Source organism: Pezoporus occidentalis, unplaced genomic scaffold, assembly GCF_034315485.1.
Source record: "Pezoporus occidentalis ecotype Australia unplaced genomic scaffold, CSIRO_AGI_Poc_V1 ctg213, whole genome shotgun sequence".
Lineage (NCBI taxonomy): Eukaryota > Metazoa > Chordata > Aves > Psittaciformes > Psittacidae > Pezoporus > Pezoporus occidentalis.
The window spans coordinates 2,681,987-2,694,175 of record NW_026913997.1 but is presented as its reverse complement, the minus strand read 5'-3'; the positions used below and the strand labels follow the sequence as shown (position 1 = coordinate 2,694,175).

At 45.2% G+C, this 12,189-nt stretch overlaps 1 protein-coding gene across 3 annotated transcripts in view; it reads right to left on the bottom strand.

The window, feature by feature from the left end:
* Positions 1 to 3,560, bottom strand: part of BMPR2 (bone morphogenetic protein receptor type 2) — a 110,113-nt gene extending 106,553 nt beyond the window's left edge. For all 3 annotated transcript variants that reach the window (XM_062619775.1, XM_062619776.1, XM_062619777.1), the window contains exon 1: positions 3,434 to 3,560. In XM_062619775.1, coding sequence (XP_062475759.1) covers positions 3,434 to 3,509 — 76 coding nt within the window. In that variant the 5' untranslated portion in view covers positions 3,510 to 3,560. The remainder of the gene's footprint in view (positions 1 to 3,433) is intronic.
* Positions 3,561 to 12,189: the final 8,629 nt, after the last annotated feature.

The window sequence follows — 12,189 nt, the reverse complement described above, 5'->3', positions numbered from 1 at the left end:
GTGTGGTTATCCATGAAGCATACCAGTCGTGTTCCTCAAGCAAACAGTCTGTTTCCATCTGCTAGGCTAGTATTTCTGAGACAGCTCCCAAGTCAAACAGAAAAACAAGTTTAAATTTTATATTACATCTGAATGAGAAGCAGAAACTGGGGTGCAGTTAAAAAAAGCCCCCAACAACCCTGTTTAATATGCAAGATACAAAAAGTCAATTACTAATTCAAAACAGTGAACTAGAAAATCCTAGTTGAATAGCCAAAGGAGGCTTTCCCTCATGTCACACAATTCATATTTCAAATTAATTATGTTGAGATACGAAAGTAACTTTAAGTGGCAAGACAGAATTGGATAAAGATGCTTCAGTTCACTCATTTCAATTAATAATTAAAATATCATTAAAAAAAATACTTCAACCTCTATCTAATTCCATTCACACTGAAAATCTTCAGGCCCTGGTGAGCCACGCAGATAGAGACTTATGAAAAGATTCCCAAACATAAAAGCATATTCTGTTTGCTTTAATTTTCACTTCATACTTTCCGCAAACAATTTACACATTAGACAATGGAATGCTGTCTACCCTGGGTATGTATAAAGAAGGAAAAGTGGTTTAGTACTGCATATCACACAAGGCAATCGAGTGAAACAGGGAAAGATTGTATCTTTAATATCAAGTCTACACAAACACCCAAACAAAATTCTTTAGCAATACTGGGGAACAGCTGAAAGGTTCACCAACCATCGCTTCAGGTACAACCCTCACAAGTAACACTGAATTAATATGAATCCTCTAAAATATAAGGGCATGTAAATATGTCTCATAGTTTTAAAAGGAATATCTAGAAAGAGGCATTTCAAGTAATTTGAAAAATAAAGAACAAAGTAGCACACACCTTTTTTTTTCCCCAATATAATTTTTTAACCCCCTCAAATTTTTACCTAAAATTAGTATTGGTAAAATATTCTCACTGTAGTGTTTCTCTTTACAAAACCTAATATATGATCTAAGTACAGAGCTACCAGATACTTATTAAGATCTGGATTTTATGGAGGAAGCCAATAATACTTCCCCCTTAATAATCATGAAATAATTCTGAATCCAGAGCTAGTTCTTTATTGTATCTTCAATTACAAATGTGAAGGAAGAACCACCTTCTTTTTCTTCATTTCTATTCCAGATTATGAGTCAAACTGTCATCTAAGCCTCACTGTTCAGATTTTTTTTTTTTTCATCATCTTTCCTTTCCTGCCCATAATAAGCCCAGGTCTTCGTGGAGCTCTCTCCCCAGGGAGGTCCAGATATTCTCCTCCAGACAGAAATTTACAAACCTGTTATGAAAATACTTTCCCCTCTGATGTCATGACTTTGCATTTATAAACACTCAATTCTATACACTGCTGAGATACACTAATCAGTGTAAGAATTGGTAGGGGGTTTCAAAGCTACAAAGGCAGCATTTTCACTCTGATGGGAGCATATAGTTCATACTCTGGGGGAGGGGAAGAGAAGAAAGAGTGTTGGCTCTTTCATGAACATAAAAGGGCAGAATTACACATTAGTGTAGCTTCCCCATGTATAGACATATTTTTTTCTGAAATACAGTGTAAAAATCAACCATTAGTTACTTTAACTAAAGCTTAAATCATTCGTGTAATTACTTTTACAGAGGATTATGAGCAAGGCTTTTTTAACATGTGGATTGTTAAAATTTCACAATTAAGAAATAAATTATAGTGGGAAATTACATTCCTAGTCACAAAACAACAAACAAGCTGGCATCATTAATACCCTTTTAACAAGGGAAAACCAGAACTGAAGCACCAAGAATACTGTTGCCAGGTCAGGATTGAGGTGGATTGTCAAAATCGTGCAAATGGGCTCGTACCACACCTGCCCAGCCCTTGGCCTGGTTCAAATCCCTACTTGCTCCTTTAGGAACCCTTCTCCAGCAGGGCAGAGAAATCACTAACTCACCAGACTTTCCACAAAGGGGAAAAAAAGCCTACACTTGTTAAAAATCATATCTGAAAGAAGAGTTGAGATACTGAGCATTTTAAATAATATGTGCTTTAATCCTGAGATTTTTGACCTTCAAAAGTCCCTTCCTCCAGGAAAAAAAGGGAAAAAAAAGAAAGAAAAAAAAAAAAGAAAAAAAGAAACCACTCCTCAGAAACTACCACAGAGAGACGCTGCAGACATCCGACTAAAATAATGGCAAAGGTCAGGATGATACAGGCAGCATCAATCTTTTCATTTAAATATCTTCCTGAGAGAAACCTCTTAAAAAGCAAAGCAAGAAAATCAGAAACTATCCAGTCAGAGTGATGAAGAAACTGCCTAAACATGTATAATTTACAGGATTTTCCTAATGACACCAAGTATCTTCAACTTTGACAAATAATTTCAGTTTAAGACCTCACTGATGGAAACTGCCATCAGCTTGGTGGGTCATCTTAGCAAGATGCAGCAATTTTCTTACAAAGATTCATTTATGAATTATGCACATTAGATTACAAAAATAACACTAAAAAAAAAAGGGCAAGCACTGCAAATTAGATCCCGACTAGTAAAACGACAAGAAAGTCCTAAGAGCCTCCCAAAACTGCTGGGAAATTCACACTTTAAAGAGCAATCGGTATTAGTGCCTAACAAAGCTGGGTAACACTCGGAAGGCTCCAACATGCTAATCTTGTCACCATGACAGAAAACCAAAGGATGCCAGACAAATACACATCTCTCCTGCAGTACCACGGCCAAACATCCTACATAGCCGACACTGAGCTTCCGAGCAAAATTAAAAATAGGCTAGAGTGTCCAAAAATATGAAGAAGGACGCTCTCAACATGCATGCTTCCAACTTCTTTTTTAGAAAAAGAATACTCTTCAAGACCTTTCAACATTCCTCAATGGAGTCTTGTATTACCGTTCTATAATTGTGATAGGAATACCCACATTTCTGCTTCAGATCCCTCTTCCAAGAAAAGGAAATGGTATAAAACTGCAGCACATGTTTAAGGCCCCTAAAAGCACCAGTGGTGATAAAATTAAAAATGGCTGTGCCCAAAGATCCCACAACGAAACGGGCACAGTTCTGCTGACGATTAAAATATATATTAAAAATTCCTGCATTACCTTACAAAGGGCGAGGTATGCAAAACAAAAAGATTATGTATTTTTCCAAAATTGAAATAAGTTCTTAGACAAGAGATGCAGATTTAGGCAAAGCATACGTCTTGAATGCGGGTCATTTACACAATAAAGCAGGTTTTATTCTCCGAGACGCTTAACATATACCGGGATTTCGAAAACTTTATCGGGCTGGAATAGATGCACACCACTTTTTAAGGAGACCCAGATGTGCCCGAATACCAGCCGACCCCACCCCCATCTCCCTCTGCCAAAATGGCCAGTTCGTTACACCCACTGGCTACTTACCAGCCGCAGTGCTGAGCAGCAGGGTGGCACTGGAGAGCAGGAGCACCAGCACAAGGTGCTGCAGTGAAGCAGTCATACCTGGGGAAGCCGAGGTTCGAGGCAGGACGAGGGAAAAAATTAAAAGAAATAAAAGAAAGGGGGGGTGGGAACCCGACGAGAGGAATTTCCTCCTTCTTTCGCACAGCCTTCCTCAACTCTCTCGGTTTACAATCCCGTCTGGAAAGGCAAATGGCAGATGAGAGGAGCCGTCTTCGCTCTTACTCCATTACACCCGCCTGCCTTCATGCCTGGGGAGTCGGCACGGCTCCGCGGACCCAGGGGAAGCGCCTGCTCCTGCCTCCCAGCCCCGAGGCATGTCCCCCAGCCGGGGAACGGCTGCACGCTCCCGACCGAACTGGGAACCAGGCTTATTTCCCACGCAGCTTCACGATATCGAAGAAACAGCCCGGTTGAGGAGGAAACATATCCAGACGCGAGCCCGCGTCTACAGCAATGTCAGTCAGAGCAGCCCTCGCCGGCTGACCGGGGCACGGTCACCACAGGCTCTACGGGCTCACGGTAAAGCCGCGTCCCATCCCGTTAAAGGTCTCTGTCTTCTCACCGCCCCTGCTCTCTGCCTCACGCTCCCGGGAAGGCAGCGGCGATACCCTCAGTCCCTCCGAGGCGAGGCGCGACCGGATCCGCTCTCACGGCGAGTGCTGCGCCTGCATCCCGGCCCATCTGCCTCCCGCGCCGGGCGGGCTCCACCGCGCGCCCCCCGCCACAGAAGCGACGCCACCGCCGGTCACCCCGACAAAGGTGGGGCCCGGATCGCGGGGCTGCGGGAGCGAGGCCCCTCCTCGGCGACTCCAGCTGCGAGGGCACCCGGCTGCCCTCCGCGGGCGGGAGCGCGGCCGAGGCCCTTCCCCGCGCCGGGGGACGGCGTTCCCGCTCCTCCGCCTCCCTCCCCGAGTTTCCACAGCGCCAGGCAGACCCCCGGCCTAGCCCGGCCTCCTCTAACCCCTCAAGTCTCCGCTCGCCCGAGGAAAGGCTCAGCCCCTCCGCGCTGCCAGCTCCGCGCCGCTCCGCCTCCTTCCCCTGCCAGTCGCCGGCTGCGGGCGGGTGCCGAGGGCCGGAGGTCCGCTGCCACCGCCCCGCCGCGGCTCGCTCCCCCTCCCGCCGGCCCGCCCCAACAGCACCAGCGGCCCCGTCGGCTCCAGACACAAAGGGGAGTCGCTCCAACCGCCAGCCCGGCCCGGCCCGCCGCGTCCCCCGCCGGACAGGCCCCGCCCCGCCGCGGCCGTCACATGGAGGGGCCGGGCAACGCCCGCCCCCTACCGCCGCGCCCCTGACCATAGAGGTGGGCCTCCAGGTAGGTAGAGTGGGGCCCTCGTGGACAGAAGGGCTGGCGGGGACGAGGTGGTGGGGGGGACTCGACCCGGCCCGACGCGCCATATTGTGGGAGGGGGCGGCGGGCCGCGGCCTGCTGGGCCGGTGTCGGTAAGGCAAAGGGTACCGACATAAGTAGGAAAGCCGAAGGCGAGGGGTGGCTTAACGAGATAGGCACGGCCTCCCCCTGCCTGGCACGAGTGAACGCTCCCGACAGCCTTTCCCGGGAAGGCCGCGGGCGGCCATCCCCGAGCAGCCTGCGGAATAAACGTCTGAGCCTGTCAGCAGGGAATTGTGAGCTCCAGGATCACAAACCCGCCTTTAACAAAAAATAAAAGGCAAAAAAAAAACCCCAACAAAACAGTTTCTTGCAGGCCCTGAGACTGCATCACCTTTGGACACCATGGCCTTCGTTTCAGAAACCCCAAAGCTGCTGCCTTGTCCACTCCTCCAAGTGATCACAGAATGGTTTGGGCTGGAAGGGACCTTTGAAGATCTCGTAATTCCAACCCCGTGCCACAAGCATTGACACCCTCCACTAGACCAGGCTGTTCCGAGCCCTATCCTGACTGGCCCTGCTGGGATCATCCCTTCTGAGCTCCACTACAAGCACTGGCAATAATCCCTGCTCCTCACTGCACCCAGGCAAGTCTCCCCAGCTCAGACAGCTCTGCCTGACTCTCACAGGTATATCTGCTTCTTAAAGAGATTTTATGATTTCAAAACAAAGATAAAGTTACCCCGCTGAGCGTTTCCTATGCTTTAACCTTTGCTATACTGCACGGGACCAAAGAGAGAATTGAGGCTAGCAGCTGACTGGCTGATTGAAGAGCTGTGACTGGTATGCAGCATCTGATGTTCTGGCCTAGCAAGGCTCTTTCAAACAAGTTTCACTGGGTGTAGCATAGAAAAAGCTTCTTAACAATATCCTGCACACGAGAAGGTACCTTCCTGTTCGGCCTTCTCCAAAGGGTCAGTTATGGGAAGTGTTTCCCTGTACCTGAATTTCCACACCATTTTCAAGATTGGGGTACAAGGGACACAAAAATCCAGTTCCACTCCTCAGAATATTAAAAGCCACTACATAAAATGGTGTAGTTGCAAATCTGAGTTACAATTTTAATGGTAATAAAAGGTTTCTGCATAACTCCATTCCTCTTTACAAGCCACAACAGGTGAAATAGATGTAATGTGATTCTTGCATCAATAGAATTATTAAATTCCAATAGGTTTTTTTGTCATTGTGATGCTTTGCCTGTAGACACAGTTCAACATTCAAACTGAGTTTATGCGGCTGATTGTTATAAAATGCTTTAAAAGTTTGTTACAATATCTGTACATTCAGTCTGTGCAGGTCTAATGTGGTTATTGGTGAGAGACAATAAAACATAGAATCTGAGATTGTAATTTGTATTGCCCCTTTCCAGCACTGCAACCACATGTTAACCACAGTATCCTTCCTGTTGTTTGTGGAACGCAAACGGTCAAAAAATAACCTTTAAAAGAGAAAAAGCACAATGAACAACAAACAATAGTTTACCTCCAAGAGAGGAAAAAAAACCCAACATTGAGTATTTTTTGTGGGTCCAAAATCCAGTGTTCTTTCCTGGTTCAGCAAAGACATCGAACTATGCAACTTCTGCCCAGCTGTACCTACCAAGAAAGGAAGCGAGATCTACTTTGCTCACAGAAAACAAGAACCTAGCTGTGTGGGTTGCACAGCACTTTCACTGTTTAGATGGTAAAAGAAAATTACTGTAATTGTTTATGACGTGTATCAAAACCTGCTAAGCCTGAAGTAAATGACAGAAGTCTCACTTGTTTTAATGGTTCCAGTTTGGGCTCGTTTATTAATACTGGGAATTCTTCTCCACAAGAAATTGTACAAAACAGAAATTCTGCCTTAAAATACACAGTTGGGTTGTTTTTTTTTTCTCACTGTCTGCAAACTGGATTGTATTTTTGTTCTGTGCTTTCCTAGAAAGGAGGAACAGGACATGCCATTTTTATACAATTATTTTCCCTCAGTTTCACAAAAACACAGACCCTGATCAAGAAAACACCCTTGTGAAGGCCATAGGGCTGTGGATTTGCTTTGCCTGAGCTTGGGCTGATCTCCCAGTCTTGCAGTCCCAGCAGTTTGCTAGACTTTCTTTCTCCTCCTTCCCTAACCTATTTTAAGCTTTGTAACTGAAAGCCTTCAAGGGCCAGTGTGTGTCTGCAAAGGGCCCCTGGACACACATAGGTGCCAGGTTGCAGAGCCAGAGCCACTGCACCCCTGTTTCTCTGGAGCTGCAGAGCCGAAGAGGGGCTGACCCCCTCTTCACCACACAGATGTAGGAAGTAATCGCTGCTGTCTAAGCACAGAAGCAGCTTCCTTTTCCCACGGTGGTGGGAGGAAACCAGACATCTAAACTGTCACATTCAGACTCAGTCATTGTTATGTGCTTGGACAAGAACATATTTATAATTCTATCATATTGTTTTATCTGTAAGCTAGGATTTCACTAGCCTAATATTTAGCAATGTCAAGTAAAACTATTTCAAGTCAGAAAAATACTCAGGATCATGAAAACTTGCAGAGCTGCCCTGGAGTAAATGGGGCATGGGTTCAGGTAAGAGTAGGGGAGAGATGAGAAAACCTGTAAAATCAGGGATTGTAGGCCTACAAAGATGCTGGAGAAGGACTCTTCATCACGGATTGTAGCAATGGGACAAGAGGCAGTGGGTTTCAACTTAAACAGGAGAAGTTTAGTTTAGATAAAAGGAAGAAGTTCTTTACTGTGAGGATGGTGAGGCCCTGGAAGGGGTTGCCCAAAGAAGTAGTAAATGCTCCATCCCTGGCAGTGTTCAAGGCCAGGCTGGACAGAGCCTTGGGTAACATGGTGTAGTGCAAGGCATCCCTGCCCATAGCAGTCAGGTTGGACTAGTGATCGTAAGGTACTTTCCAACCCAAACCATTCTATGTATCTATTACCAAATTTTAAAAGAAAATATTCTGGCTGAAGCACTGCAGTTCCACCAGGAAGAACTTCATCCAGTGAAAAAACAGAATTGAACTCAATGAAGACAAAATTGTTAAAAAGTGGAACGAGGAGAGAAGACTTGACAGAGTTGATGCTCTTTTGCAGCTGTGTTACCTGTTGTCGCAGCCAGGCAGGGGCAAGACTGGGCCAGGAGGGCAGTCATGGGACGGGGCAAGGAGGACAGTGGCAGAAGAGCTGGGGTATGGTAGTGCAAGCACCTAAGATGTGAGTGTGATGTGCACCAAGTCCATGTCAGGGCACATGTGTCTTGCTCTTGCATAAGGGAGCTTGGAACAACACAGCCACACACAGCACACAGTGTGCCTAAGCGAGACACTGAGATGAGAAATAAGGCTGATAGGCATCTGAGATGTTTCCTGCTGTCAGTCATACTGATGCAGACGCAAACATGTTGATCCCACTTGCAAATTCAACTCTGTACATAAGTGAAATTAAAGATATTATTGTTAGCATCTCCTCTAAACAATATGCATCTTTATTTTTAATTAGCTGGAACATGGAAAACTCTTCATGCTTCCAGGAGAGTATTCCAGTGAGTGGAAAATAAAATCAACAAAGGATGAAGACGAGAAAAATGAACTACCAAACAATAGCTTTAGCCCTATTTCTTTTTAGAAAATGCAATGTTCAGGCACTTTAAGAAGATTTCTCAGGATAGGTTCACTGTTATCCAAGAGTTTTTCAGCGCTGATGCAATATAGCTATTATCATCGTTAGGGCTCAGGGGACTGCTCTTTTTGACAGGGCCTTTCATGAAGTTAACAAATCAGTTTAAAACAAGCCATAAATTATATTTGGCTGCCCATCAGCTTGGCCGAGTGTTCTCCCAGCGCTCTCACAAGCACTGGGGAAAAAGGATAATAACGTGGCCCGATGTTTAGCTTTTAGGGGATATTTTGTTCCCAGTTTAAAAACAAAGCATCTCCATAGCATTAACTCTGATGCATAAACATATGTTAGAACAGCAATCAAGATGTTTGCAGACTTTCCTACAAATAAATGCGCCTATTCTGTATCTTAAGTAACAGCTTAATAAATAATGGATTTGGTACAGGTCTCTACTGCACATGCTTGCCACTCATTGCTAAATTAGGGAACTGTCAGCAAGATCATCTCCCCAATCTCACCTCCTGTAACAGTGCATGGAGAGAAAGGTGGTTTCTGATAGCCAGCATCCAAGCCTTATATAGCTCTCTAGATTATTATTAACAACCTGAACTGCAGCCAGAACGAACTGAAAAGACAGTCCTGTCAACTTAGTCTGCTGAGTTAGCAGCTAACGCTTCAGCTAGTGCAGCCAAACAAGTAATCACACGCAGATGTCATTACCCTCGGAAGTATTCAGTTACTTATTTTATATAGATTTTCCCATCAGTGTCCAATCTGGGGTGTTGCACAGAGACATTAACACACCCCTGTAAGTCCCGTTGGACTTAGAGGTCAGGATAGTGAGGGTGGCTGTGGAAAGACCATAGTTACAGGGAAGTGGGCACATGGTACACAGAAAGAAAGATGGTAAATCCTCCAGGGACTTTGGAAGCAATCTGCACCCAGAAGTACCTTTCTTCAGTATGCACATGTTTCCTTGGGAATAGGGAAAGACACCCTGCCCTTCAGAGCCTTCCCGCAACCAACCACCATCATTTTCACCTTGTCTGAATTACTGTCAGTTTCTGGTCCTTTTCCAGGGCTTGGTTTCATCTTGGGAAGACAGGTTCTGCAAAAGAAGGACAAAGAGACACCAAACTGTGACTGAAGCCCTGGCAGAGTCCTTTGTGATGGAAAGTCAATTCCTTTCTGTTCTTTCTGACAGGCAGGAAAAGCACTATCTGTGGCGTCAGGTCAGTCTGCCCTGCCAACATGCAAGACTGGCAAAACCTCCTGTGGCATCACATACCAGAGCAAGCTCTCACGCTCCCATTTCTACCAACAGCCTTAAGGAAACGGTAAATTGAATTCCCTGCCTCAGAGGGAATTCTTTTCTCCTTTAGTCCAGTTAAATAATCTGTGCCAGACATTACTTTTGGCCTTTAGACTCATAAAAGTCCATCTGAGGGCTGTTATCACTTCATTTTTCTTTGTCTCTGAAGCACAAAAAAGAGCACAACTGTCAAGCCTTTGAAAAAAATCAGTGTTTGTGAGTATGAGCTAGTAAGTGTTTTCAGACCTGGGATTTTCTAACTCTGCCATGTTGCTGTGTAGTTTACTGCAAGGTGAACCATACTTTGCAATGAAGTAATGATAGTCCTTGACATGCTTATGCTATATCAAAAGAGAAGTTTTGTGGAAGCTGTTTACCTTTTGATGGGAGACTTTTAATTCATTTAATGCAAAAATTAAATGCACTGCTTTTGTGGCAGTCCCTGGATAGATTTGTTTTGATACTAAACTTCTTTTCTTTTGCGCCGGGGAGTGGTTTCCTGTGGGAAGCCTGTAATTGCATGATCAAAGATGTGAGGGTCAAGCCTGGAAATGGAAGCAGGTGAGTGTGGGACAGGTAAGCATTCGGTACTCATAGAATCACAGAACATTTTGGGTTGGATGGGACCTTAAAGACTATCCAGTTCCAACCCCACTGCCATTGCCAGGGACACCTTCCACTAGACCAGGTTGCTATCCAAAGCCCTATCCAACCTGGCCTTCTCAGGGAACAGGAAGAGTAAGGTGCATACTGTGAGAGAAACACACAAAGGGAATATTTTGTATCTAAAAGGGTTTGCAGTGAAATAGTTAACAGAGATTTTTACATTTCATAATACATGATATTTCCCTGTGATAATGAACTACCAACAACATTTGTAGCAGTCACCGTCTTGTTTTAGAGATAACACTGCTTAGTCTGTGAAAACCTTATCTGCATTTTGGGGGTGGAGGTGAGAGAAACTTTCAAGCTAGCTCTGAGGATCACCTCCCACTTTGAATTAAGTCTGAAATCATATGTTAAAGGCCACTTACAGCTTGCCTGAATCTTTTGGCTTGTTCATCACTACATAAAATGGGAAATTTGCTGCAGGGTGTTTACCAGCTCAAAACATCACTTATTCATTAAATCCAACAATGGACTTAGTCAGAAATAGAAATGTAATGAACTGTGTTGGAATCATCTTCTGGTCCATGGCAGAGGGGTATGTCATCGCACAGACCTGCAGGGTTTCATTCCTGAGAGCTACCTGAGCCTTCTCACACTCACGACAGGCAGCTGGGAACAGAGCTCCTAGAATCGCCAACACTCTCCTCCTACTCATACCTTCCTTTTTCCTTGTTTTTGGATGGGCTTTTTTTTTACCCTGTTGTTGTTCGGGGTATTTTTTAATCACTCACTTCACGAGCTCATTGGCAGTGCAAGCGCGGTTGGTTTTCAAAGCCACCTTTTTCTCTCAGTTCTTTAATTTCTCACAGATGATTAGACCTAAAAATATTTCTCCAATTGGCTCAGTACTCTAGCAGGAAGCTAGTAAAAATGAGAACAAAATGAAAGCCTCTGATAAAGCCTTGGTGGAGGTCTGGAGGAAGCAGCCTGTGTGTGTGCTCATTGCTAACCATCCTTGAACTTCACACCAGTGTGACAAATGCCAGATGTTCATCCAAAGGAGAGAAGCAGTGTCTACAAAATGCAGGCATTACTTGTTATTTTAAAAGACAAATTCCAGTGGCCAACCAGCCATGCATTTAACTGCTCTCCAAACATCCTGAGTGGTGGTAGCAGTGGCACCATTTGCCCCTGGGTGACACCAGGCCCTGGAGGTGTGAAGCCTCAGTGTTATTCCACTCCCCTGAGAACACATCGTATACCTTGAATGACTCTGACGTCTTTCTTGCTGCCTGCCAAGCCTGCATGACTGGTGGGGACAAGGGCACAGTCAGAGTTGCATTTGTTTCCTACCTTTTTTCATCCTATTTTTGGCAGCTCCTTTGCAGCCATGGTTCTCTGAGGCTGCTGGTTTGGGCAGTCATTCAGCATAAGAGGGTACATATCCCCTTCTCTTCATGTCTTTCAGCAGGGACAGTGCAACCCTCAGCCTTTGCTGTTACCTGGCTCCTTGGTTTCTCACTATTTCCTTTTCAAGGAGTCAGCAGTGGTGCCAGGGGAAAAGCTTTGTTCAGGCTTCTTACCAAGTTCCCCTTTACAATGAGAGAGGATGCATCAAATATGAACCGAACAGCAGAGCTTCTTCTTGGGAAGCTTTTGTCTTCTCTTGCAAAGGCAAAAAACAGTGGGACTAGAGTTAGACCTGAAGCATCTTTTAACTTCGGGCTTGCTGCCACTGCAAGCCTGATGGCAGAGGTCTGACCTCTCTCGGAGCCATTGTTCCCAGAGGAAGGTGCTGCTCAGAGTGTGCC